Source organism: Equus caballus, chromosome 2 (assembly GCF_041296265.1).
Source record: "Equus caballus isolate H_3958 breed thoroughbred chromosome 2, TB-T2T, whole genome shotgun sequence".
NCBI classification, from domain to species: Eukaryota; Metazoa; Chordata; class Mammalia; order Perissodactyla; family Equidae; genus Equus; species Equus caballus.
In genome coordinates, this window is record NC_091685.1 from 57,645,108 (window position 1) to 57,672,982 (window position 27,875).

General features: G+C 56.1%; 1 protein-coding gene across 16 annotated transcripts; it reads left to right on the forward strand.

The window, feature by feature from the left end:
- The first annotated feature begins 78 nt into the window (after positions 1-78).
- SORBS3 (sorbin and SH3 domain containing 3) lies at positions 79-27,756 on the forward strand. 16 transcript variants are annotated; one of them, XM_023636139.2, is made up of 23 exons: positions 79-439; positions 4,702-4,854; positions 9,331-9,487; positions 9,754-9,871; positions 11,304-11,497; positions 12,592-12,655; positions 14,826-14,864; positions 15,320-15,386; positions 17,110-17,200; positions 17,385-17,471; positions 17,571-17,624; positions 18,411-18,497; positions 18,849-18,895; positions 19,137-19,276; positions 19,480-19,532; positions 19,657-19,703; positions 19,884-19,998; positions 21,707-21,832; positions 23,313-23,606; positions 24,427-24,530; positions 25,091-25,197; positions 26,923-27,021; positions 27,670-27,756. In XM_023636139.2, the coding sequence occupies exons 2-22, from the start codon at positions 4,748-4,750 to the stop codon at positions 26,982-26,984; spliced, it is 2,160 nt and encodes a 719-aa protein (XP_023491907.2). In that variant the 5' UTR covers positions 79-439; positions 4,702-4,747; the 3' UTR covers positions 26,985-27,021; positions 27,670-27,756. The 16 variants fall into 16 exon arrangements, with proteins under 16 accessions (XP_023491907.2, XP_070117342.1, XP_070117338.1 ...); XM_070261241.1 differs by having other exon boundaries at positions 205-439; positions 9,799-9,871; XM_070261237.1 differs by having other exon boundaries at positions 222-413; positions 27,225-27,756.
- The last annotated feature ends 119 nt before the right edge of the window (positions 27,757-27,875 follow it).

Genomic DNA, 27,875 nt, shown 5'->3' on the forward strand with positions numbered 1-27,875 from the left:
AGAGGGAGAAAGTTGCATAGTCAAAAAACAAGGTTGTTACTCTTATCTTGAGTCAAGCAGAGAACTATTAACAATAGAGCTTTGTGCCATTGACAGAGTGTAAAGAGGGGACCTGTTTTACTTTGAGACTTGTGACCTGACATGCCTATGTCTGGCCAGCCAGAGTGAATGGGGTCAGGGTTAGCTACCTTCATCTATGCAGTCACAAAGGTAAAGATGATACTGGAGAGTGTATTCCCTCCCGGGAGGCCTCGGCCTCACGCCCCAGCAGCCCCAGCAAGACTTGCGAAATAACACCTTTGTCTGAGACAGGGTTATGCATCTTCTCTTCTACACCCTCATGACAAGTGTAGGTGGCTTAAGGTCAAGAAGCGAGGACGTGGACATGGACCATCCCTCTGAGCAGCTCTAAAGTAAGGCCAAGCACACTGCCTTTCCTGTAAGTTCTTGCCCAGAACCCCTTCACTCCTTTGACATAGCTGTCTCCAAATAACTTTTTTTTTTTTGGCATGTGAAAGTGAAGTCCGTGTAATGCGGAGGAGGCCTCCCATAGATTTTAATTTGAGGCAGTAAAGATGTCCTTCTTGAAGATGCCATCATGAAGGCCTCACTTTTCCTTTCTCAGTGCCCTGTGACCAATAGCTATTTTTCCTAATAGAAATGTCAGCAGGGCATCTTCCAGGAAACGATCTAGTTTTGCTTCCTAACTGAGGTTGTCAGACATGTGAGACCAGCTGGTGGTGTAATTTTTTTTAAGGCTTTTCTGAGTGATGGATTATTTGCTTGTGCTTAGAGATTACTTGCTTTTTCATGCTTTGAATCATGTTAAAGAAAATGGTGTAAATGTTATTTATTGGCAGAAATCAATTAATACGTCTTTTTTGTGAACAAGAAATTAATGTTGAAACTTTCTTACTGTAAATTGGAAGTCGTCTTTTAAAAAAAAGAAGGAAACACTCTTAAAATTAAGTGATAACTTTATCGGCTCCCTGTGTCTTTATTTCCTGGTGGAGGTAGTAATTTCAGAAGCCAAGAGAAAGCCTGACCTTTGATGTCTGGTCTCTGATAATGCCAAAGAATTCCCCTGTCAAGGAAAGGAATCCCACCACAATAAAAAGGACCTCTTTCCTTCACCTCTTCAGCCCTTCAGTTTTAAACTGGCTTTACTGGCTATAGTGGTGTTTCTATTTCTCCCACCCAGAATCCATTCCCTTGTTCCAGCCTCCTTCCTGGCACTTTGCCCACCACTAATTCATGCTGAAGTCCCAGCTCTTTCTGTGGCTTCTCCGGCAGAGGCCGCTACTTGAAGAAAGGAAGACAGACATCCCAGAAAACATACAGTCTTTACAAAAGATAAAAATAATTTTTATTACAGTAATTTAATGTCTGCATGTGATCCTAATAATAGACATGGATGAATTCTATCTTGAGAGAAGTCGAAGAAGCCAGCGAGAGGAGTTGAATGTGGAGTTGGACCACCAAGAAAAGGAAGTGTCAGACCAGCCTTTTGATTCCTCTGAAAAGCAGAAATATCACGAAGTGCTATGTATTCACAAGGAAAAATAACCTCCTCTAGTCCAGTGGGGGATTGAGGGTGGAGAAAGTGCCCAGGGCCCTTGAGGAGGAGAATGTATCGGAGGGACTGCTGTGGGTTGTGGCAGTAGAGGTGAGAAGTCTCGATCTCAGCCCCGCCAGGCCTCAGTCCAGCAATTTGACTGTAAGGACAGCCACATAAGGGCCACAGTGCAGTTTACAGGCAGGCCAGAGAGCGAGCCCAGATTTCTCCTTTCAAAAGAGCTGAGATGCATTCAGGGATCTTGTTATCCGAAGAGTGTCCTGACTTAGCAGTGTCCTTATACCTCAGCTAAACCTTCAGCAGAATGAGATAATAGCTGCCCTTATTTCCAGAGTTGTGAAAAATTTTTGTACAAGCCTGGAATTTAAGAACTCAAATGCAAATCCATGTTCGACTCTTACTACGTCTAGATCCAATCCCTCTTTCTTGCCTGTTGTATGTAATTGCATGGTCTTTTTGTTTTTTTATCACAACTTTCAGGTTTTAGAAAGAAAGTCTGTTTAATTTTGATACAGTGGATTAATAACTTAAAGGTAAATTAGGCCGTCTTTTTAAGGTTGCTGCAGTTCAGGAGAAGGTTCATCCAAGAATTGAAGGAGGTGGGAAGACAAGGTTATTCTTTGTTTGGAGGCCAAAGCAGCCCCTTGCAGTGTCCACTGGCCAGGAAATCAGCCCTTGTATCTCCCCGAGCTCCGTTTAGCTGCGCTAGGAAAGAAGGTTGATGCAGACCCAGTTTTCCAGGTCCTGGTCTGTGTGCCCTTCTTTGTGGCTGAGTTAACTTGGCTGTTTTCCCTCTGAGCTCATCACTTATTTATCCTTCTCTTATAAAAATCTGCTTCCTAAAGAGCTGACAGCCTTTTGCTCTTTCTTTCCTGAGACCTAAAAGAGGTTCATGCAGCTCAGTTCTTCTCAAGGACACCCCATCTGCACTTTGTCCTTTTTGCTTATCTATAAAAAGACAGAAGGAAAGAGAGAACAGTGGCTGATGTGATGTCAGTGTAGAGGCTTCCTTGAAGAAGGACTAACTGGAAAAAAGGCTGAGTGCCCTCACAGCCTTTGGGGTTTGGGTATAGTCGACTCTGAGAACCCTGAATAGATGCCTGTTACATCATGTGTGTGCTATGGAAAGATTTTGCATGGCAGGCCTGGAAGCCTCATTCTGTTCCCATGGGGATCCGCTCACCCTAGCTGCTCGGCCCCAGCACTGACCACACTTGACCTGTACTGGGTATTTTTGCACTCACAGAGATCCCTTACTTTAGAGTGACTTAACCAAAAAACCTGGATTCCAGAGGGACCAGGTCATGCCATTGTCAGCTTAGGAGAGTCTTCCAAGCCCCGCAGTGGGCCACTTGTGTCCCTCTTCTGTTGTTCTTGTTCCCATGAGTGTTTGGCATAGACAAGTGCCATCAGTAGAATTTGGCAACATCAGGAGCTGGAATCAGGAGAGGACCAGAAAAAGAGATGGAGCCCAGGGGATGAAACATGGTCCAGATTTGTACTGGTGTGTCTGATGTGACTTGGTTTCAATTCCTTCCCATGGGTCACTGTGGTCTTCCCTTCTAGAGAAATCCAAACTCCTCAGAAGGGACAGTGCTTTCTCTGCTAATCCATTCTGGTCTGCTTCCTCAGTTCTCCTGGCAAGAAGAAAACTCTTTTCTGAGAGCACAAATAAAAAACTAAAAAATATACCAGACTTCATCCCTGGGGAGGAGGAGAGAAGCAAGAGCAAATGCCCTTCCTTTCTCTAATATGGGGAGACTGAGGCACAGAGCCAGGGAGCCACTTGGCTGCTCAGGGTAGTCTCAGAGTGTGTCATTCGAATGCCAGACTCCCAGCACTAGATAAAGACACTCCTCAAGAAACAAGAGTTCAGGTTTATGTTCTCTGGGATCCCTTGCTTTCTTTTTCCCATCTGAGAAAACTGAAGTCTCTGGTCACCCTACTCAATTACAAAAAAAAATCTACTTAAGTGCTTTTTCCATTTATCTGTGCTCTTGGTGACCAAGGTTGGTTTTCAGAGTGACCCATATTCCTGTAGGAGCAGCCAGCCTCTTCTCCCCACTCTGTGCGAAGAGCCACAACATCTATTGGTAGTCTCTTAGCTAATCATCCCTTAGGGTGGTGGGTGTGAACAGACTTCTGTTGACATGGGTGCCATTGAGGAGTAATCCATAAAGTACAAGGTGGCAGCCTCAGGAGCAGGGTGGGTGTGGGGCATCCTGCTGACCAGAACCAGATAGCTAGGCAAAAAACAGAGCAGTTACATAACTTTGTTTACTATGGCTGAAATGGCTCTAAGAAGACAGAGGCAGCCCCCTGACAAAAGAAAGTGCCAGAGATGGGGAAAGCTACAGGGAGGGAGGTCCCTGTTAGGTAATAAGGGAGTCACCAGAGGAGATAGTGGATTGGGATGAAAGGAATCTGCTTTGTTATTGACACCAGCCAAGTCACCTAGGACAGGCTTCCCTGTCCTCAGCCTCTGCCTAAACCATGCCAGCTGCCTTCCGGGTTGCACCAGCAGCAAGTAGAGCTGAGGCTGCAGGGAGGAGCTGAGAAATCGGACACCTGTTCTTGGATGAATCTCTGGACTTTGTTACTGTACCCCCTTAATCTCCCACTTTTCAAAGAGGAGGAATTCTCCTTAAATATGGGCAGAAAAAGAGAAGTCAGTCAAGGTTCCTTATGCTCTATGCTTCCACCAATCTCTTCCTCTCTTCTGTGAGGCTGGATGGACACCAGAGAACATGATGGAGGGAGCCTGTTAGAGCTCCTGTCCAAGCTCATAGCCTAAGACTCTGGGAAGGAGGGTGATTTCCACTGGTGCCAGGGCAAAGGGGTTTCTGACCTGAGAGAGAAGGGGATAAGCGCAGCAGAGCCCGGGCCCAAGTAGACAAGCAGAAGTCCAAGAAGCCCAGGAGAAAGGCTCAGGTCTCCAGCAGGGCCTACCCCGCCTCCTCCTACAAAGCTGTTTACTGGACTCCCTATTCCCATAGAGATGAAACGGGTAGCCAGTCCCCAGCTCCTTGCCCATGGCTGCCACCTCCTTGTGTGAGAAACAGGAAGTTGGGCCCCTTGTCAGCTCAGCTGCACCCTCTACATTAAATATTTATCTTGGAGTCCAGGTGAGAGCCCTAGAGAGTAAGACGCTCGCTGCTGGTGAGAGAGGGTATGGCCAGGATTCCTGGAGTTGGAAGATCTTCAGCTTCACCATCTTTGGAGAACAAAGAAGAACATGAAGGAGATGTGGCCCTTCTTAGTCGTGAGGATCCTGACAGGTGGGAGAAACTGGTGACAAGGGAAATGGGTACATATTTTGTCCCTGCGGGAGGGAAGAAAATGGTGCCTAGGGGTGAGTAAGTAAGTATCCAAGCTTTAGGGGAGGAAAAATGCACTCTGCCTGCCCTCAGGAAGTCGGAGAGCTCCCACTCTTTTCTGCAGCTGTCTTCCGTGGGCAGGGCCCCCCCCTACCCTCACCCCAGCCCCTCAGCTCTCCTGGAGAATCACTGATTCTTGGAAGGGCGGCCTCCAAGGAGATCTGTTCAGCTCCCTTCTCAGTGTAATAATTGCCCTTACAAAGGTGCCCCACGGTTGGCAGATTACAGAATTCCTGTAACCGTTTAAAAGCTCTTCCTTGGAAACCGTGGATCTGCTTCCAAATGGGTGCCCAATGGTCCCTCTTCTGCCAGGGCAGCCGGGTCTGTGCAAACGCAGTCCTGAAGACACTGGGAGCGAGCCAGCATGCCTCTCTCTTAAGCTTCTTCTCAACCTTAACTTCCACTTTTCACGTGTGATATTGTTTCAAGCTGGTTCACTACGACTGGGACCTTTTTTTAACTCAGTTGAGAAAAGATAGAGCTAATAGCATCAATGATGGTAGGAATTTAAGAAAACATTCATCTTTTCTCCATTCCCTTCCTTCTCCCCTCTGAAGGTTGAATGATGTGTTTGGAAAACACTCTAAAGTACACGGTGGCCTCAGGGCACCAATATTACACCCAGTAGGTATGCAATAAACGTCTTCATATTTTCATAATTTATAATTGGTCACTCCCAAAATGGATCTGAAATTGCCCAATAACTATTTGCTCTTTGGTTGGCTTGGGGCTTGGGGTCCCAGAACCAAGCCAAGGGCTAAGAAGTACTCCAGAGTCTGTCTATCAGCAGTAAACATCCAGTAAACATCCTCACTTTCTACGACAGGCCCGGTGCCCACACAGAGGCTTGGGGGAGGAGAGGAAGAGGGATGACCAGGCGGGTGGGAAGCCATTGGGCGCGGGCTCTTGGGACCGGTGTCAGAGCAGCGGGAACAGCGGAAAAGCAGCAAGATCAAAACAAATACGTGTATGGGAACACCAAGACCCTGGTAACCCCATCTCGGCCAAAGGGACCCCGCCCTCATCCTCTTCAGGGGCGCGGCTCGCCCGGGCAGGGGCCGCTCCCTCCGGCAGATTTCCTTTCCGGGCTGCCCACCGCGGTGCTTGCACGTGTGTGAGCATCCGCCCGTTTGCAGTGCACGCGCGCGTGTGCGCCTGTGTGTTTGCACACGCCCGGGCGCGCGCTTACGCAAGCACGAAATCGCTCTCCCCAGGGACGGCGGGACCTGAACTCGGCCCGCTAGGCCTCTCTGCCTGTGGCGCCCTTATCTCGGCCCCAGGCTGTCTGCATCCCGGCCCTGTCTCCGAGGCTGCCGGCTCCGTATCAGTTGCTGGCTTGGCCTCTGGAGTCAGTCCGGCCCTCCGTCCTGGCTCTGCCGCGCGAGGCTCGCTTCCCACACGCTGGAAATGTCGCTGGAAACTCTGAGCGGCGCGCGCCGGTCCTCCCGCCCCGCCCCGCCCCGACGCCAGCCCTGCGGTGGGGGCCGGGACAGGCAGCTGGGAAACCCGAGCAGGCTCCCCGGGGACCCTCGGTGGCCCCTCCCGGCGCCGCCTCCCGCCGGCCCGGCCCCCTCGGCGGGGGCGTCGGCGTCTCCGCCCCGCCCGGCCCGGCCCCGACGGAGGGCACTCGCACGCCCCGGCCGCGGCGGGAGAGGGAGTCGCCGCCCCCAGCGCCGCGGCCCGCCGCCCGGACGGGAGGGAGGCACTCCGCCGCCGCCCGCGCCTCTCACGGCCCGTCCTCCCGGCGCGCGCCCTCGGCCCGTCGGTCCCCCGCTTCCCCCTCGGGCGCGGGCCCCGCGGAGCCCGCCCTGACCCGGTCACGAGGGCGACCGGCACAGCCCAGACTGCTGCCTGCCCTCCCTCCCCGAGGGCCCGCCGCGGCCGCGCCAGGCAGGAGCCGGGCAGAGATGCTCCTGCCCTGCAGGGCGTCCCCGGGCCCCGCCACCTGCTCTCCGGGGAAGGTAGGTGCCGGGAGGGAGAGGAGGCGGGGGCCGCAGTCCCGGAGGGTCCCGCGCCCGACCCGAAGGGAAGGCAGAGGGCCCCTCCTCCTGGGGTCCTTGTCCCAAACTCTGAGGTAGAGGTGAGAGGTCTTCCCTCAATCCAAAAAAGGCAAAATTCGAGAAAACCTGTCCTTGTCCAGGTGGACTTGTAGCTGGAAAATACCCGGGAAAGCGCCGGGAGCCAAGCGCCAAGGTCAGGGCGGTACTTGGAGGTGGGAAGGAGTCTGCCCACTCCAGCAGGGCTGCTTCAGCTCTTCCAGCCCTTTGGAGCTGGCTGCGGGGGTGAAGGGCTGCCTGAATTTCTGGGGGTCCCGGGAGATTTCCTGGCACCCTCTGTCTTCTGCCAGATGTGGGACCAATTCCACCGTGCCTCCATCTGCCCTATGAGAAGTCCTCAAGTCTCCTGGCACGGTGCCAGGAGAGAAACTCAGCCACCTTTGCTCACCCACCCCTGCATATCCCTGGGGGGTGCCACCGGGGAGCAGTGTTGGGGAGAGGCAGATTGAGCCACCATGGAACAGCAACCCCTGAAAAATCGGGGTGTGGGGGGACCTCCTGCTCTCCCCATCCTAATAGAGGGCAGTTCTCACTGAGCACAGCAGGGTGGGATGGAGGCGAGGGAAGGAGGCCGGGGTCAGCTGATGGCTGAGACTGCTGATGCTGACCTTGCAGTTTGGCCTCAAGCAGTCAGCTGGGCAGGGAGGGGTTGCTGCTAGGAACCGGCCTCCAGATCTCAGGCTCTTCCTTGCCTCAATTTCCCTGCGAGGGGAGGGAGAGCAGCAGAACTGGGGCGTGTCTGCCTGTTTTGCTTTTGGTAGGAGTCCTAATTGGATCCAGCTGGTGAGCTGGCTCTCCTCCAGCCCCAGCCCTCCACTCCCCTCGCAGGCAGGGATGGGCACGGAAAAGCTATGTCCCCGTAGGTCTTTCGAATGTCAGAAGGAACCCCCACTCAGAACAGAGACAGAACTGCCGCCAGCCTTGTCTGTACCCTCCAGCCCCCCATGGCCTGAGCAGGAACTGGGTAGAGGAGTAATCACAGCCCCTATTCTACCTTCCCCCTGGTCCCCATAACTCTTGTGCTGCTGATATGACCCCCCCCCCCACCACTGCACATTCCCCCACCTACTACTTAGCTGTCTGTATCCACAACCCTCATGCTGCTCACATGACCCCTGGTGGTATCCCCACAAGTCACATTCACAGCACTGCGCTTACATTCCACCACACACACGCACACAGCACCTCACAAGGACCTTGCAGCCCTCCCGCGAACCCCTAGAACTCAGAGGCACGCACAAGCCTAACTGAACAAAAGTGCCAGAATTGGCCCAGCCCCAGAAGGCGGTGGAGGTTGGCTCAGCTTCTGGCCCGGTCCAACAGCACAGGTGAGAAGGGACAGGCTCCAGACCTCAGCTGCCTGGGTAGAAAAGCCCTGTTGGACAGCCATCCTGCCTCTATCTCTGGGGTGCCGGGAGCCCCATACCCTGACCCAGCCTTTGCATAGGGCAGAGGAACCTAGCTGGCCAGTCAAGCATGGTGCGCCCAGGAAGATCTTTTGCTCAAAAAGCAGCCTGGAGGGGTAAGGGAAGGCGGTGCGTGCACAGCCCTCAGCAGCACTCTTCCATGAACAAGTCCAGCTTTGCCCTCAGCTACTTCTTCCCTCTCCGCTCCCACCCCTTATCGGCACCCTGAGCCCTCTGAGGCTTCAGTCCTAGCAAGCAAAGGATGCCAAAGAAGGGAGATGAAACTCTGAGCCCAGGAGTGGTTCCTGCTGCCTGGAAGTGCCCCCACGCTCTCCCAGTCCCTGGAACCTTGGCCCCGTTGGGCAGGAGGCCAGTGGCCTTGCTGTTGTCCAGGGCTTCTTCCCTGGTCTGAGTAACCCCTTGTGCCCGCTGGCGAGCAGATGCTCACACAGGGCCTGGGGGAGGCAGAGGGAATGGAAACAAAGTCCTGAGTGCCCAGGCCTGTCTTTGCCAGCTGCCCCAGTTCCCTGTGCCTTCCCTCTGGGGGAGCGGGCTGCACTGTACAGTGAGAGCCCCAAAGGGGCTGGCCAGCAGGCCCATGTGCCCCAGGCTTTGTCCAGCAGGTCTGCTCCTGGCCAGCCTCCCCTCCTCCTTGCCCAGGCCTTCCCCTCCCCCACTCCCACCCAGAGCTCCTGCCCAGGGCCCAACAAGCAGCCCATTGTGCCTCTGGGAGCCGGCACGGGCAGCCTGCAGGCGGGTGCCCGCTCTGGCTGTTTCCTGGGTCCGTCAGCTCCCACTCAGCTGGCCCTGACCCCTCCCACAGCCGTCCCCTCCTCCCCACCTGGAGGTCAAGCCCAGGGGCCACGGCAGCCTGGGCTCAGAAGGACTTTTCCTTCCTCCTTCTTTCCCCACAGAGGACACACAGTGGAGCAGCTGGCACACCCGGAGTCCTCCGACCTTGACCCAAGGATGCAGGCCCCACCCTGCAGCCTTCCCACTGGGCTCAGCCTGGACGACTTCATCCCGGGCCACCTCTGGGCCCACCTAGGGTCATCTTCCCGGGGAACACAGGTGAGTGAGACAGTGAGGGAGAGGGGGTACTGTGGACCCACAGTTGGTGGGAACCTCGCAGGACAGGTAGGGGCAGGAGGATTAAAGGAATGGAGGGAGGGAAGGATCTGGAGGAAGCTCTAGAGAGCCTTGCTGGCTTCCCACAAAAGGGTCACGCTGTCCCTCCAGCCCTCAGCACGGGCTCTGGCTGTACCCTGGTAGCCATCCCTCCCGCCTTCTGCAGAACCCTCTGGGCCTGAGCTGCTGCTCCTGGCCCCTCCCCACAGGTGCCCGTGATCCGGAATGGTGGCTCCAACACCCTTAATTTCCAGTTCCATGATCCTGCGCCCAGGACTGTATGCAATGGGTACTTCCCACCGAGGAGAGATGCTTCCCGGCACCCAGGTGGGTCTGCTCAGGGATCCCATGTGGGGGTTGAGGGATCAGGACCTCCTGGGCTCTGCCATCTGGTACCACCCTGGGTCTGGCAGGAGGGGCAGGAAAAGGATGGGAGGTCTCTGAGCTCAGCTAACTGCCCCTCCCTGTGTGGGCATGCTGGCCTGTGGGAGTGAAATTCTCGGTGGGAGAGAACAGGCAGATACCCACCCCCCCACCAGTGCCAGGGAAGGAAGTGTGCAGGGAACACAGCCTTTGGGGCCCAGGGGGACCTCCGGCAGGCCAGGGAATAGCTTGGGTCAGGGATGGAAGGGTGGAGGAATGTGAGCATAAGCTGGCTGTAGAAGGGGTGGGAGCTGCACCTTAAGGTCTGTACTCACCGGCCCAGCAGAAACTTGGAGAGGCAGCTCTGAGAGCCTGTCAGCTCCTAGGCTCCTGTGAATCACCCCAGCCTGGCCCATGTGGTCTGGGAGATCCTGGGACCTCCTGGGTGTGGGCCCACCCTGAAGGCCTCTCTCCTAAGGAGGGTGGCATCCTGTATTGAGCATTCCCTTGAGGCAGGCACTATGTCAAGTAGTTTGTTCATTTAACAAATAATTGTTGAACACTTAGAGCATGCCGGACACTGTAAGGACACTTTACAAGCCTTTTCTCATTTAATCCCTTGGTATACTGGCAGGGTAAGTCACAGTTATCAGGATCTTCTCAGTGACAAGTCTGAGTTTCAGAGATGTTCAGTCGCAGAGGCTGAGCTGAGAGTCAAACCTTTGTTCGTCCGGCCCGGAAGCCCTTACGCTGCTACCCTGGTGACCTGGGGGCTGAAGGTTCTGGGAAAGTTGAGGGCACAGTAGCCACGTCTGGTGAATGTGTTTCTGTCCCTTATTGGGGCCTCTTGACTGTGTGTGAAGCAGTGTGCTGGTCACACACTAGATCACACTGAATCTTTGGCACGGTTCCCCTCATTTTACAGAAGTGGCAGCTGAGGCCCTGAGAGGTTGATTGCTATGCTCAAGGTCACAGAGCCAGTTTAGGTGGCAGAGCCGGGGTCTGAATTCAGGTCTGTCCCCTCCAAGCCAAGCATCTTCTCTGCCACATCCTGCTGTCTCCCCGCCTAGGATGACCCCAGCATTCTCTGCAAGTAATGATTCCCAGCCCTTGTTCTGAAAACTCTTAGGACAGCCCCAGGAAAGCAGTGTTGGGCGGGGGTAGGCACAGATTTCTCAAGGCAAAATCCATTTTCATTCACTTTTAGTGAAAAATAAACAGAGGCCTGCAGTCCTGCTGGGGATGGGGAGATTAGTAGTTTGCGTCATCAACTCCAACAAAGGAGATGCTGAAACTTTTGAACCCACAGGGGTCAGTGTTCTGAGGAGCTAAGGGACAAATAAGTTCAGGTGGGGCCCCTGCCCTTTGCTAATGCTCTCCTGCACATGCCCCACAGACCCTGCTTGGTATCAGACCTGGCCAGGGCCTGGGAGCCGGCCCTCTGGGAGCCAGAAGACCCCAGCCTCCCAGCATCCTCAGGACTGGTCAGCCACATGGACCAAGGACAGCAAACGCCGAGACAAGCGCTGGGTCAAGTATGAGGGAATCGGGCCTGTGGATGAGAGCGGCATGCCTATTGCCCCCCGATCTGTGAGTCCAGGGCTGGGGGCCACTGAGATGATTTACTTGTGTGAACTAAAGTGGGTGCCATAAGAGCTGTATCCAAACCATTCCAGACTAAAGCAGGGGTTCAACCATGATGGGTTTTGGGAGGTCATAAGCCCCGTAAAGTTATGGGCACTCTTGTGTGTGTGAGTTGCACAAGTGATTTGTTGGGGGGAGGGGGACATAGAATGCCCCAGGTGGAGAGCCTCTGGTGGAGAGCCACTGTTGGGAGGGCCGACCCTGGCAGGGATACTCTTAGTCTCGTAGCCCCAGGGCCCTGCACGGGCGCTCGTGAAATAGTTGCTGAATGAATGACTGGCTGAATGAGTGAGTGGGAGTCCTGAGTGAGAGGCCTCACACTGTGGCAGGCGTGGAAGGACGCGGGGCCCAGGCTTTGGGGGGCTCTGCCCACTTCCGCCTCCATGCCTGTGGTGAGCCGGCCACCTGCCTCTGGTTCTCCACCTCCTCATCTGAACTTGCAGTTGGTAGCATGCCCTTCCTGCCTCCCAGGGCTGTGCTGAGTCTCAGGTGAGCAGGGGATGTGAGAAAGCATTCCCCTGTATCATTGCATTTATTTTTCATGACCTAGAAACACATGTTCTCTGTGGAAACATCAGAAACAGAGAAAAGCAAGGAGAAAAAACGTAAAGCACCCAGTCTCACAACTCAGGGATCATCAGTGATGGAGATGCTTCCATGTATCTTTTTTTTTCCCCTGATTTTTTTTTTTGAGGAAGATTGGCCTTGAGCTAACATCTGTGCCCATCTTCCTCTGTTTTATGTGTGGGACACTTGCCACAGCATGGCTTGATAAGTGGTGCTAGGTCCATGCCCGGGATCCAAACTGGCGAACCCCCGGGTGCCAAAGCAGAGCATGCAAACTTAACTGCTACACCACTGGGCTGGCCCCCCATGTATCTTGTTCATATGGAACACGCTGCGTGAAGTTATTGTTGTTAAAAATATCACACAGCCCACCCACTGGGCTGCAAGGGTGGCCAGAGAAAGGACTCAGTAAGGAAGAGCTTCTGTGACTCCATATTGGGAGGGTGGCCTGACTTTGCCTTTTGTGATCCCAGAGCGTTGACAGCCCCAGGGACTGGTACCGGAGAATGTTCCAGCAGATTCACCGGAAAATGCCAGGTGAGACCCCCTCCCAGGGCCTTCTCTCTGCCTGAGTGGACTCAGGCCCCTGGGGCTGGGGTGGCAGTGGGGGCAGAAAAGGGAACTCATCTACTCAAGGGGGGGCTTCTCCACCCACCCCAGGCTCTGTGGTGAGTGGTCCCTGAAACAGACCAAAAGGAGCCTCCAGTCTCCCCCGCTCACCGTCCTTGGGGGACAATGACCAACATTGTCCCCGGTATCCTCTGAGGATACTGGGAAGCCATGAGGTCAGTCGCTGATTCAGGCAGTCCCTGGACCATCAGTTGAGCCCAGACTGGGTGCCGAACACTATCCTAGGTGCTGAAGATAAAACAGGGAACGGAAAAGACTCTCCCTGCCCTGGGGAAGCCGAGACAGAGCAGACAGAATCAGCAGAGGCGTGTCTCACGTGGCAAACGGTGGTGAGGGCCAGGGAAAGCAAGGCCAGGGCCCAGCACAGGGAGGCTGCCAGCCGCCGTGGGCCAGTCAGGCAGGGCCTGAGGAGGGGCAGCTGGGCGGGGAGCTGGGCGTGAAGGGGTTAGCGCTGCAGGGCTTGGGAAGAGCGGGGCAGCAGGGGGCAGCAGAGACCCGGGGGCAGAAGCAGGCCTGGCATGTTCTGGAGCAGCAAGGAGGGGCTGGGCTGGAGTGAGAGGGGGCGTGTGGTGGGAGATGGAGTCAGAGAGGGGACAGGATTGGGTCATGCAGGGCCTTTGGGGCCATAATAAGGACTTTGGCTTTTACTTTGCGAGAGCTGAGGAGCCACTGGGAAATTCTGAGCAGAAGCGTGACGTGCTCTGACAAGTAATGGCTGAAAAGGCTCGCTCTGGCTGCCAGGTGGGGAAGAGATGGTGGGGCAGGGGTGGAAGCAGGGGACCAGTTAGGAGGCCTGGCTTTAATCCAGGCTGGAGATGACAGTGTCTCAGACCAGGGCTGTAGCAGCGGGCTACTGAGAGGGGTCAAGGATGACTTTAAACCTGAGCAAGCTGGAGGATGGAGTTGTCATTTGTAAATACAGGCAAGACTGTGGGAGGTGCAAGTGTAAGAGTCAGTCAGTTTTAGATCCGGTACATCCGCGTGGAGATGTCGAGCAGGCCGTTAGTACACAAGTCTGTAGTTAGGAGTGAGGCCTAAGCTGCAGATAGAAATACCTGGGACTCACTCAAAGAAATTTTGGTTTAAAGCTCCCTAAGTAATTCTACTGTGCAGCCAAGGTTGTGAAGCCCTGCAATAGATGGTGCTTTTTAAGCCAGAAGACTAGACAAGATCACCTAGGGAGATAAAGAGACAGCAGCCCGAGGTCTGAGCCTGAGGCTCTCGGATGTTTCGAGGTTCGATAGCTGAGCAGGAGGCAGCCATGCAGCCTGAGAAGTGCAGCCAGAAAGATGGGAGGAAGACCAGAGTGGTCTCCCTGAAGCCAAGTGAAACTGGAATTTCAAAAGGAGGAAGTGTTCCCTGTGACAGAGGCTGCTGACGGGCCAGCACGACTGACCATTGGATTTGGTGACGCGGAGGTCACCGGGAGCCTTGATGAGAGCGGTTCAGGCTGAAAGCCTGCTTAGTGAGAAGGGGAATTGGAGACAGTGAGTTAGTTATGGCCAACCAGAAAAATCCAGGAGCTGGAGGAAGATGTGAGATCGGAGAGGGGTGTTTCACTTTGTGTTCAAGGTGGGAGCTGTCGCAGCACGTCCGCGTGTCAAGGGGATCAGATGGGCTGGCTGGTCAGTGGCTTTTCCTAAGAGGCCCCAGAAAGTCACGAGCTGAGGAGTGGGTCTGGGCAAAGGGGGAGGGACAAGCATTTAGAAGAGGGTGCAGAAAAGGAAAGCGGGAGCAGAGGAAGTGATTTTCCCCCACCTGACACGGTAAGGGCAGGTCCCCAGAGGTCAGGGAGAGGGTGTGTGTGGGAACACAGCAGGGAGGAGCAGGAGGGTTTGGGCAGGTCCACTGCCCAGTTGGCTTGCTCAGGCCCTAAGTCGGCCAGAGGCATGTCAAGCCCTCCTGAGAAATGCCGTCCCAATTCCTTACCTCCCTCGGGACATTCTTTAGGCCCTGACTCAGCCCCTTGGCCCCTGCACTAGGCAGGAGGGGGCCTGGGAGTGGCTGAGGCAGCCTCACAGAGTTCTCCATCCTCGCTTGCTGCCCCAGCCTGACCTGCTCCTTTCTGCTCCCGCAGACCTGCAGCTGGACTGGACCTTGGAGGAAGCACCGAAAGGTGAGGGGGTGCAGGTAGTGGGCCCCAGCTCATTTGCCTCTCCCTGCAGCCATGCCTGGCTTTGGGGCTCCCCAGTTGGCTTAGTTCAACCTGAGTTTTTAGAGCCCATTTCCTGTGAGCTCCAAATTCCCTGGTAGGTGGTCATTAAGAGCCTCAGTCTTACTGTCCGGCGAATGCCTGGTCCTGGCCGTGATTTCTCTTTCCTCATCTGTAAAACGGGGGCACCACTCACCCCAGAGTTATTTTGAAGATTTAGCAAAGAGGCTTCTTGGCACGAAGCCCACAGTTAGTAGTTGGGAGCACCACCCCTGTTCCCACGAGCCACCCAGGAATGTGGGTGGGCCTGGGTGCCAGAACCTTCAGTGGTCACCCAGATGCCTTCAACTCTAGCTCTTACCTCCCCCGGCCCTGTCTTCTCTCACCTGCAATGGCTTCCTCATGTGTCCCCTCTACAGACTCAAGGCGTCCAGGGCTCCAGCAAAGACCTGCTACCAGGCCAGGCCAAGCTTCGTGTCTGAGCGGGTGAGCCATGGCGGAGAAGGGCATCCCCAGGGCTGCAGAGGGGTGCTGGCTTCCTTGTGGAGACTGCTGGCACCCCCTGGTGGGCATGGCCGGCACAGACTCGGAGCAGCCAGGTTGGGGTCTGACTCCCCCATGGCCCTGCCCTTTCTCAGGCCGCGCCCCACCCCCCCCCCCCCAAACCAGATACTCCTCTCTGGGACAGGGGGGATGGGGGGTGGCGGGCAGGGGTGGGCTCTGCACCCACTCCTGGTCAGAAATGTTTGCAATGCTTCTGTGGTCAGCAGCAGGAACTCATCACCCCACAGATCCACAGTTCATGTCGAGTGTAGAGCAGGGGCCACAGCTGGGCGTGGACCTGTGCCCATCCCCTGGGAAGCCTGAGAGAAAACGAGGGGTGTAGAGGACCCCAAGTTTCCTCCCGCATGCCCCTCCAGATAGGTGAATGCTGCAGTCCCTTTCCTCTGCGCAAAGCCCACAGGCCCAGCTGGGCTGTTGGGGCCCTGGAGGGCTCCACCCTCGCGAGTCAGGAGCTTCGCTCTGAGTGAAACAATGAGTTCCTTATTCCTTCACAGGGAGGAATAACCTCATTAGCGTAGCCGTATCGAGGCTCTCGGCATCATCAATAAGATAGAGGCTAACAGCTCAAGATGTGGACCCAGAGCTCTGGATTCACGCTGGTGTGCTGCCACTAGCCATGTGACCTTGGGCAACTTAACCAGTCTAAGCCTCGGTCTCGCCGTCTGCTAAGTGGGGATCACAGGGTGGTTGTGAGGATTAAGGCACATAGCAAGGCTCCACAAGCATTATTAGTATACAGGCTTAATTATAACCAGAGCTTCCTCAAGTTAGGAACGACATATTCCATTGTCATTATTACTGTTATTACTAATATTATTTCTAAAATAGAGAATGGAGTCATAATTACAGCCAGCAAATCCTGACCCTCTGGTCAGACATTCCATCGTTTGATAAGCTTGGTACATACAGTGTTTCCATATGGTGGAAACCTTCAAACTCAACAGAGGCTGGAACGTTCAAGCTAGCCAAGAAGGGAGCCCCCAAGGGGAACCAGGGCAAATGGGACAGAGCAGCGCCTCAGTGGCTGGAGTGGCTCTCACAGGTGGTGTCACTGAATCTGGCACCCTCAGGGAACAGAGGCCCAGGGAGCAGAAATAACTTGCCCAGAGCTCCTGGGTCAGGGCTGCAGGCGTGGTCCCCTGCCCTGGGTTTTCCTTGAACTAGGATGTAGAACCACACCCGTGGGCAAGGGTGCAAGACCACGTCAGCCATGGCAGCCAGAAAGACCAGCTTCATCGAAGCTGCACAAACACACAGATCTGAACACAAATGCAGGCTATTTCACCAAGGCCAGCAGGAAAGGGACTGGCCACCCGTGGAGCAGATGCTCATGTCAGGCATTCCCTTGGGTGGCGTCGTGTGTTCCCTCACCTCACTTTCACCACACCCTTACGAAGGTGGGACCCTCCTATTACAGGCATTGAATCTGAGGCTCTGAGAGCTCAGTAACCTGCCAGAAGGTCACACAGCTAAGTGGCAGAGCTGGGGTTTGAACTTGGGGCTCATAACTTCCCACTATTGAACACTTCCCACAGTCCAGAGCAGGTGCGGAGACGAGTGCAGCTCCCTCTACGAGGGCTGTGTGCTTACTTATGCCTCAGTCTCCCTCAAAGGAAGCTGAAGAGATGTCCTTCCCTTTCTGCAGAAGAAGCTGGGACCTCGCTGAGGAGTTTCCTAGAAGCACCTTCAGTCATAATCCTGGAGCGCCCTCCTCCCTGCTCCAGACCCCAAACCAGGTAGCCAGCCCGGCCTCCTCCCCACAGCGCCCCTCGGCATGTGCTGCAGCCAGGAGAGCCCGAATCCTTGGGAGGGCACTGGGAGGCATAGGGGTGGGGCAGTAACCTGAACGCCTGCTCTGTGAGCCTGGCCAGTGTCCCAGTAGTCCTCCATTCAAGCTGATGCCCACCCACCTCCATGCAGGTGCCCAGACGCCGAGAGAAAGTGGACAACATCTGGACGGAAGATTCTTGGAACCAGTTTCTGCAAGAACTGGAGACTGGGCAGAAGGTGAGTATTGGCCTGGTCCTCTCCAAGTGGATGCACCCCTCAGCTAGTGCATTTTGGAAAGCGAGTTCACCTGCTCTGACTCACCTTTCCCACCCTTAGCCCAAGAAACCACTGGTGGATGAGCCTGTTGAGCAGCCCTCCCAGCCCATCGAGGTGAGTGCTGCAGGGCAGGTGGTGGGGAGGGGAGACCACAGTGTTGGGGGACAAATGAGGGAGATTCTGGGCAGCGTTAGCCCCAGTGACCAGGGGCAAAGGCCACCAACCCAAAGCTCTGACCCTCTCCAGCCCATACAGTTTACAGGGACAGTGCCTGGCATACAGCACGCACTCAAACATGTGTTGAGTAGATGTGTGTTGACCACAGCAGGAGCAGAGAAGGGAGTGGTTAGCGTGGACTGGAACTGTCAGGAAGAATTCTTAGAGGTGGCGCTGGGCTCTAAAGACTCACGAGGGCTTGGCCAGGCAGAGAGAAGGTGCTCAGGGCGCAGGAGACACAGAGGCAAAGGCTGGAGGGCCTTGTGTGTGGGTAACACTCAGCCGGCTGGGCCAGGCAGAAGGAGGGAAAGCAGGTTGGGTACAGTGAGGCCAGACTGGAGAAGGCCATGGAAGACTGGATGGGAGAGAAACAGGGAGGCCGGAAGGCTCTTGAGCGGAGAAATAACGTGACAAAAACGGTACTGAGGCGCCGTCATGGGAGGACCAGACGGGTGAGCTGGGTCAGGAGGGAGGGTCAGTGAGCGGCTGGGACGGGCGCCCTCCTGACACCCTGAGACACACCTCCTGCCAGAGGGCCTGTCCTGGCCCTGTGCCCTGAGCCCTGAGCCTGCCCTTTACCCAAGCAGGGCTTTGTCCTGCTGCCCTCTGAGCTGCTCATCTGACCTTTGACCGGCACCCGCCCACTGTGCACTGCCCAAGTCTCTCCCGGTCACCTGCCCCCAGGTCCTGCTGGAGAGAGAGCTGGCCAAGCTGAGCGCGGAGCTGGACAAGGACCTGCGGGCAATTGAGACCCGGCAGCCGTCCCCGAAGGTACGGCCGCTGGAGCCGAGCCGCAGCCGCCGGGCTCGGGTGGGAGGCGCCGGCCGAGCAGAGGTCCGCCGCCAGGCCTGCGCGCCCCTCGGGCGGACTGCGGCCCCGTCCCGGCTCCGGCTCGGCAGAGGACCCGGGGCGTGAGTGCTCCGCGGCTGCGGCCACGTCACCGCCCTGGGGCTCCGACCGCCCCGCCTCGCCCGCTCCTCGCCCCGCCCGCCGCCCGCAGCCGGGCCTCTAGGACCCCGCGTCCAGCGCCTCCGCCTCCTTCCCGTCCCAGCTGCAAAGTTTTCCGGAGGCGGCGGCCTGGCTGCGGACGCGTCCGGCCTGACCGCGCCCGTCTCCCCGCAGGGCTCCCGGTCGCCCCGACGGTCGCGGGAGACGCGGCCCCCCGCCGGGTGAGTGCGGGGCGGCGGGGACGTGGCGGCGGCGGGGAGGCGCGCCCGCGGGGGGCCGGCCGTCCCCTGGTTCGGAGCGCCACCTGCCCCAGGCAGGAGGGGCGGCGGAGCGGGCGAGGGGCGCAGGCCGCGCCCTTTCCTGTAGGGAGCTGGGACCTGGGAGCGGGACGCCTGGGCAGCAGGGCTGAGCGCGCAGGGTGTGAGGCCCAGACAGGTGGCTCACTCGGGTGTCCTCGCGCAGCCCGGCCTCCGCCTGGAGCTCCAGCGCGCCGAATGCACTTTACCTGGGTCCCTCCCGGCCCCTGAGCCCCCACAGAATGGCGGATGGAGGAAGCCCCTTCCTAGGTCGTAGGGACTTTGTCTACCCTTCCACCGCCCGAGGTAAGGACCCGATCCTGCTCTTTTTCTCATCCAGACGCCCACCACCATGCACCAGATACGCTCGTTGCCCCCCGGAGGTGGCAGGAAGGTCATAGATCCCCCTGCTCCCACTGGTGCCTGTCCTGGGGTGGGGGGCACAACCCCATCCCACCCTCACCCCCCCAGACATGGCTTTCCCAAGCTGAGGCAGTGCTTCTCCACAGACCCTAGTGCCTCTGAACGAGGGGGCAGCCCAGCCAGGAAGGAAGAGAAGAAGGTAAGGGGGGTGGGAGCATAGGGTCAGGGTGCAAGGAGGGCCTGGGCTGGGTCCAGTGACTGCTGGTCCAGACCTGCCACCTGCTTGGCTGAAGTAACGCCCTCTGTTTCCTCCTCCTGCCTAGAGGAAGGCTGCCCGACTCAAGTTTGACTTCCAGGCACAGTCCCCCAAGTAAGTACCCACCTCTCGCCTCCTCCTGGGGCCGTCTCTGCACTCTGGGGCGGAGAGGAGGACGGGGCTGCAGTGGGCGTCCTCAGAGGGTGCAGGGGACTCTGGGTGTGCTGGACGGGGTCTGACGCGCGGAAGAACGGGAGGACCTCAGCTTGCGGTTGTCCTTGTTCTGGCCTGCAGGGAGCTGACTCTGAAGAAGGGTGACATTGTCTACATCCACAAGGAGGTGGACAAGAACTGGCTGGAGGGGGAGCACCACGGCAGGCTGGGCATCTTTCCTGCCAATTATGTGGAGGTGAGCAGAGAGGGATGGGAGCAGGAGGAGCCCCACTCGTTTGGCAGAGACTTAGAGTGCAAACACCTTTATCCATCCACGGCCCTCCCTGGAGCTGGCTGCTCCCTCTCATCTCAGGTTTCTCGAGATCTGAAACTGTGAATCCCAGGGGCAGGGCCCAAGAGTCAGCCTCATTCATGCCCTCGGTCCCCACAGGGACTGGCCCTGTGCTTTGCATGGACTCAGGAAACGTTTCTTAAATGAAGGCTGATGATGGAGCTCAGCCCAGACCAGCTGGCTCCTGCACCAGCCACCAGCCCTGTCAGTGTCCCAGACGTTGTCCCAGACCACTCAGAGTCCGTCTATCTCCAGCTCTCTTTGGGAAGAATCCTAATTGCAACTGGCAAGAGTGCGAAGCACGCGGTTTACACGTTACATACGCATGCATCATCTCCTTCGCTTTGCTCTCTCCCTCATTCCTCTCAGTCACTGGGAAAGTGATGGATTATCCCCATTTTACAGATGCCCTTGCCAAGGTTCAGAGACACGTAGAGGATCCAGAATCTGAATCCAAAGACAGGTTCTGGATTTGATAGATATAGGACTAGTGTAGGTTATCTTTGGTGTCTTTTAAGGAATTTCAAGTTATCTAATTTATTGGCATAAAGTTGTTCATAAGATTTCTTTATTATCCTTTTAGTGTCAGTAAGATCTGTAGTGATGTCTTTTCTTTCATTCCTGATATTGGTAATTTGTGTTTTCTCTTGTTCTGGCTAGATTTGTTAGTTTTATTGATCTTTTCAGAGAATTAACTTTTGATTTCATCGATTTTTCTCTATTTTTGTTTTCAGTTTCATTGATTTCTGCGTCTTTGTTATTTCCTTCCTTCTACTTGCTTTAGGCTCAATTTTCTCCTTTTTCTAGTTTTTTAGGGTAGTAGTTTAGATGATTGACTTGAAACTTTTTCCCTAAAATAAGTGTTTCATGCTATAAATTTCCCTCTAAGCACTGCTTTAACTACATCCCACAGATTTTGATATTTTGTTTTTTCATTCAACTTGAACTATTTTCTCACTTCCTTTGTGACTTCCTCTTTGACCCATGGGTTGAGTTGTTGCTTAATTGAGGCTCTTGATTTTCTAGGCCTTGGTAGGCCCCCTTACCCTCAGAACGACCTCTCAGATCCTGAAATTCCACAAAGTATATACAGTATTCTGCATCATCAGTCATTTACACGTTAGGGTGAAATAGTTTATTAGCGTCTTGATTTTTATGAGCAGGGTGAAGTGAAGAGGGCATGGGGATCTGGACGTCTGGCGAGGTGGAAGGGGAGGAGGGGAGGGCCTCCTGGTTCTTAGCGGTGATAAAATTTTAGGCCCTCACTTTCAGAACAGGTCATCACTGTTCTCTGCTCGTTGGAACTCTCATTTCCTTCTGTGCTGCAGTTTAAATTCTCACTGGACTGGCTTCCGTCTCTGCGCTGCCACTGCCCACTCCGGTCGTGCCCACTCCATATACCTCTAGTGGAAATTCTCTGTCCAGGAGCCTTCTGGGACCAACCTCCTTGGTTGTGCACACTCTTGGCCACCCCCAGGCTTGTGACTCCCGTCTGACCTGGGGGCAGGTCTTGCCCATACCACCTTCTCTTGGTTGCCTCACCCTCCCAGAACCCCCGGTCCGTGCCCAGTTGATGCCCAGGTGAGCTTTCTCATGGCCCTTCTTCCTTCAGGTGCTGCCTGCAGATGAGGTCCCCAAGCCCATCAAGCCCCCGACCTACCAGGTGCTGGAGTACGGAGAAGCTGTGGCCCAGTACACCTTCAAGGGGGATCTGGAGGTGGAGCTGTCCTTCCGCAAGGTGCGGCCAGGCCACGTTGGGGGGAGGGGAGTGGCGTGGAGACACAGGTAAATGTGTGCGGTAGGAACAATTTTTTAGATTCAGGTGCACCCGTCCCAGTATTTCAACTTTTTTTCCCAATCTCTTTGGATATGTTTCCCTTAATTTAGCCCTTTTTATTGAGGAAGATTAGCCCTGAGCTAACATCTGCTGCCAATCCTCTGCTTTTTTTTTTTTTTCCGCTGAGGAAGACTGGCCCTGACCTAACATCCGTGCCCATCTTTCTCTATCTGTGGAACGCCTGCCACAGCATGGCTTGCCAAGCAGTGCCATGTCCGCACCCAGGATCTGAACTGGTGAACCCCGGGCCACTGAAGCAGAACATGTGAACTTAACTGCTGTGCCACCAGGCTGGCCCCAATTTAACCCATTTTTAAAAAGCTTCTAGGAACTTCTAGAGTAGCTGTGCTTTTTTTCAGTTGCAGGTTAGTAGGTTGTGAGGATCACAATTAGCATTTTTAAAAGAATAGAATACAAATATTAAAATATCTTGAATGTAGAAAGGTATTTTATCAAACTTTAGGCAGTTATGTGCATATGTATGTGTGTTTGTGTGTGTGTACTGGATTGTTAGTAAAACATATTTTTTACTATGGATTGTGCCGAGAAAGCTTGAAGCATGTTGTCCTAGAAAGCGGGGAACTAGTCTCCCCATGGCTGGTTTTGGGGCGGGGCCACAAAGGCGCCTGCTGAATGTCCCCCAGAAGAGCCAGCCCGGGAGGTAGGGGTGGAGGAGGCTGGAGGGAGAGAGGTGGGGCAAGAGAGGGCTGGAGACCATCCTCCCCAGGGCAGCCCCTAACGTCAGTCAGCCTGTGGGCTGGAGGATGCACTGGCTGCCCTCAGGGAGTTTGTTTTCTGATGTAATGGTGACAGGATCACCCCGTGTTGAGGCAGGGACAGGCCTCCATCATGGAAGTGGTGGCGCCTGCCCAGTGCTTGTTGCCAGTCTGCCATTGATCTCCTCTGCTCCTCACAGCAACAGTGTTGTTATGCTCACTTAACGTGTGAGGAAACCAGGGCTCAGAGAGGCAGAGTAACTTGCGCAAGGCCACACAGCCTGAATTGGCAGAGCCTGGTTTGGACCTGTGTTATTAGGCGCCACTCTCCCCTGTGACTGGAACTCCGGGGCGAGAAAGCGATGTGACCTTGGAGGGAGATGCGCAGGCATTGTCGGTCGGCTTCCTGAAGAGGCAGGACTTGATCCACACCTCGTGATGCATGTTGTGGGAAGAGCTCAGACTTCTGCTCACTCCCTCAGGCGGCCTGGGTTTGGCTCCTGACCCCACCACTTCCTAGCCATGCGACCTCCACATGGCCGGTGACCCCCTCCGAGCCTGATTCCTCTGTGCAGGGCGTCGGTTTAAATGAGACCGCCGCGTGGGTGCCCTGGGTGCGTGGTGCCCAGGAGCGCCCCGCAGACACCACCTCCTTCCTCCCCCAGGGGGAGCGCATCTGCCTGATCCGCAAGGTGAACGAGAACTGGTACGAGGGCCGCATCTCGGGCACGGGGCGCCAGGGCATCTTCCCTGTCAGCTACGTGCAGGTGTGCCGTGAGCCCCGGGGCCGCGTCTGCGACGATGGCCCCCAGCCCCCTGCGTCCCCCCGCCTGGCCCGTCACCCCAGCTCTCCGTTAGCACCACGCGGCCCAGCTGATCCCACCGATTGGCGGGGCCAGACCTCCCCACGCCACGCTGGCTGCTCCATCTCCACCCAGGAGCCCAGACCCCAGACCCAGGTAAGGTGACCTGCCTGGTACTGGAGAGCTGACCCGTGGCCCCCACGCCATATCCCCCATTCCTGCAATGGGTCTGCACTTGGGAATCCTTTGCAGACTGCCCCCGGGCAGACTAGTGTGGCGACTGGGCAGGACCTTGCCCTGCAGCCCGACCCTGGCCTGGTGGCCCTCAGACTCCTCGAGTTGTAGCCCTTGAGCTGTGGCCCAGGGAGGCATGGGGCAGCCACCCAGCCCTAGGTGGGACCCAAAGCCAGCCCGGGTCTCCTGACCCTGCGATCGGCCTGTGTCAGCCCCTGGGACAGGGTGGTGCTAGGAGTTGGGGATCTGTCATTGACCTGCTGTGTGACCTTGGGCAGATGACTTACATTCTCTGGGTTTGGCTTTTCTCTCCTGTAGAATGGGGGTAGTAGTTCCCACTGCAGAGGGTGGTTGGGTTTGAACTAAAGTTTATAGTAGCTGATGGTGAGGTCATCACTGGTCCTTGTGCTGCCATAGCCCCCAGTCAGGGGCACTTGCTCCTGTGTTCGTCCCTTCACCCAGCTAACCAGCATGCCCAGGCACAGCCAGTCCCCAGGACTCCTCCTTCCCCAGCTTTGTCCTGCTGTCATTCGGAAATCAGCTGCCTGCCCCACCTGGGCCCCACTCCCAGCTCCTGGGATGTGAAGTGGTCCGACTGCTCTGCCTGTGCCGTGGGGCCTGAGCGGACGGGATGAGGCCGTGTGGGCACTGCTGCTGGGGAATCTGCTGCGGGAATCTGGGCAGCCTGCTTCACTCCCCGACATGCCTGCATGTGCCCACCTTTCCTCCTGTGCACCCCTAGAATCTCGGCACCCCTGGGCCAGCTCCGTCCCATCCTGGAGGCTCCAGCCGTCCCCTGGACCTGGGGACCTCCTCCCCCAGCACTACTCAGATACACTGGACCCCGTGAGTACCGTCCAGGGGTGCGTGGTCAGGGGTGAGGGCTGCCCAGGGCAGTGCTGAGCACACCGACCCCCATAGGAGGCCCCTTCCCCCCAGATGGATTTAGTAAGCTCCTACTAGGTAGTGCTTGTCCTTGCAGTGTGTGTGGGTGACTGAGGGTTGGGGGGTGCTTGTCTGCGGTGTTCCTGACCCAGGCCTGTGGCCTTAACGCGAGCCTCCCACACTTGGCCCTCGGCCTCAGTCTCCTCTTTGGGTTTCCAGCGCTGAGGTCAGTGTATGTATGCGTGAAGCATGGGAACCGGTGGAACAGACTTGAAGGCAGTGGGAGCTCAGAGGAGGCAGGGTTTGGATGAGTAGGGCTTGGAGGGTAGGGACCAGGCCCGGGGAAGAATGCACAGAACCTAGATGGAGTTGCCATTCCAGGAGCTGGGCCAGGGGCTAACGGGAGCAGAGAGGGACCCTAGGAAATTCAATGGATGTGGCAGTGTTATGTTTAGACTCTCTGGGCCTGGGCTGGGGAAGGGGCGAGGCTCTGGTGGTTGCCATGACGATGTCTCCTGCAGGTACCGGGCGATGTACCAGTACAGGCCCCAGAATGAGGACGAGCTGGAGCTGCAGGAGGGGGATCGGGTGGATGTCATGCAGCAGTGTGATGATGGCTGGTTTGTGGGTATGTGGGGTGGGGGGCAGGCCAGAAGGGGATATCCTGGGGTCCCAAGGGGGATCTGGGTGGGCTGCTACTGCCTGGCAGTGCTGGTTCAGCAAAGATTCATGACCTGAGCAAACACGCCCCCCCACTCCCCCACACCACTTCCAGCCTGGCTACTGGGAAGGCCTGGTATGGGATGCTTCCCCAAAGCCAGCATTTCTGTTGTCTGATTTCATGCCCTGAGGAGGGGTTAGGCCTGGGAGGAAACTGGACCAGCGCAAGGTCACTGGTGAAGACATTGTGGACTCAGGGCGGCAGGGTGCCTGAACCCCAGGCCCCTGCTCCTTCCCACTACACCCATCTTCCTCTGGAGCAGTCCTGGGGGAGAGGTTCTGTCTCCTGAGACACCAAGCTCCTGATGGAAAGGACTGAGTCTCACACCTGTGTTTTCCCCATCCCCAGCTAGCATCCAGCTCCGCCCCCCATCCCTACCCCCAAGGAGGAAGTAGAGAAAGGTCCTGTCCCTCAGGACTGCCCAAGGGCAGCTCAGGCTAAGGACTAAAGCAGGAAGCCTCAGGTTGGCCTTGGCTTGGGTCCAGGGGACTGACCCAGCAGGCTTCACTTGCATGGCCCGTTTCCCCAGAGTGGGCGGGCCCTGTGCGAGGGGCTTCAGAGGACAGGGCGTCAGAGAGCAGTGAGCAGCCAGAAGCAGCAGTCTGCATGGCCTGAGGGTTGAGGGGCTGCCTGGGCAGGGGTGGCCACAGAGACAGTCCCTTGACCTGGCAGCCTGCCCTTTCTCATCTATATCGCAGCACCTCGCTGCCGACCGGGCTTCGGGCGTGTGAGTGATCAAGTGATTGGGAAGCACTAGCTTGTTAACAGTCCTTGCCTCGGAGGGGTGCGCTTGGGGGCACATCCTAATTTTACTCTGTACACTTCTGCTTTTGAATTTTTTACAACTATTAAGAAGGTTTTGCAAATGTATCTAGACAAGAAGAAAAAGCAGCATTTTTGTGGGATAAGCCGCAAGTGCTTTTAGAGGAAGAGTATAGAAAGTTCAGTTTCTCAGTGATCTCACACATTTCAAGTGCTCGGTAGCCACATAGGGCTCGTGGTTATAATTTTGGACAGTGCAGGTCAGGGAAGGCTTCCTGGAGGAAGTGGAGGAGCTGGGCCTTAAGGGGCAGGCAAAGGATTTTGGGAGGCAGAGGGGAAAAGAGAGGCCCTGGGGGCCGGGGTGGGGGGCAAACATCAGCCAGGCCTGGGGGCAGGATGAGCATGGCTGCTCATGGAGAAGTCAGGGTGCCAGCCTGCTGGGAGGGAAGAGAAGGCGCATGTTCTAGCACCCCCTCCTGCACGCTGGACACAGCTCCTTGGGGTCGTAGCAACCAGAGGCCTGGGTTTCTCATGCAGGTGAGACCAGTGAATTTCTCCTCGTTTAAGTTCTGTGCTTCATCCTCCTGCTTCCTGCTTTCCTGAGGAAGCGTGCAGCTATTCAATGCTACAAAGTTAGACACAGTTGAGTACTGGATTCCTTGATCCTTACTGAATTGAGGAAGCGTAGCTTTGCCCACTAAGCTTCTGCCACTAGGGGGCAGGAAGGAGGAAAGCAAATCATCCTCCCCACCCCTCCGCCCAGCGCCTGCAGTTCCTGGCACTGCCAGTAGGGGACGCGGCCCTCACCCCTACATTCCTATTTTAATGGGAATTTAATGGGGAATGCTCTTTCTGTTTTTCCTCTTTCAGGTGTGTCCCGGAGGACCCAGAAATTTGGGACATTCCCTGGAAATTACGTAGCCCCAGTGTGATGGTCTCCGACGCAACTCAGAGCCCAGCCAGGATGGGGTAGGGAGCAGTAGCACTTACGGGAGGGAGAGAAGACCCCTCTCCCAGGTGCTCCTCCCCAGGCCCTGAACTGCTGGCATCTGCAGACAACCCCATCAGCCTTGCCCTTGGAGCCCCCTCGAAGCCCCTGGACTGATTCCCACCCACAACTCACAAGCATTCCTCCAACAGCCTTTTATTTCTTCCCTTACCCTACTCCCCAGATACAGAGGTCTGCTTTGAAGTGGAGACTGTTTCCAGACCTTATTGCGACCAGACCCCCAAGGACCCCACCCCCACCCTGCTATGGCTTTTCCTCTAACGGGGACGGCTCCCAGCTTCACCCCCATGGGGTTCCTCTAACAAGGACCAGCTTCCTAACCTCACAGAGACCAAAGGCAGCCTCCACCCCAGGGGGCACTCCGCCCCTGTCACTCCAGCCTGCCTTCTGTCCCTTGTGCCTTCCGGCCTCCAGCTGGGCCTGGGAGTGAGGTGGGGGGGTGGATGCAGCATCTCCTTAGCATTCGAAGCCTGGCAGGAGGTCTTACCCAAAGGCCCCCCTTCCCAAAGGCTGCCAAGCCCTGGGCCTGGGCCATGCCTTGTCCTGCTGCTGCAGTGACCAGCAAGGCCAGGACCTCAGAGAACCGGCCCATCCCAAATGTTTTCCAGGGAGACTGATGTATGCTGCCCTCCTGCCTCCCCAGCTCCCGCAAGTCCCCTCTGGAGGAGAATGTAAAATAAATCTGGATGCCACGACCTCGCCGTGCAGTCCTTTTCCTTTGAGGTGGGAGAGGGCTCCTCCTGCTTAGGATTACGGGAGCCTCTCTGCAGTGGGCTGTGCTGGGAGTCAAGTGGGATGTGAGCATGTGTAAGGG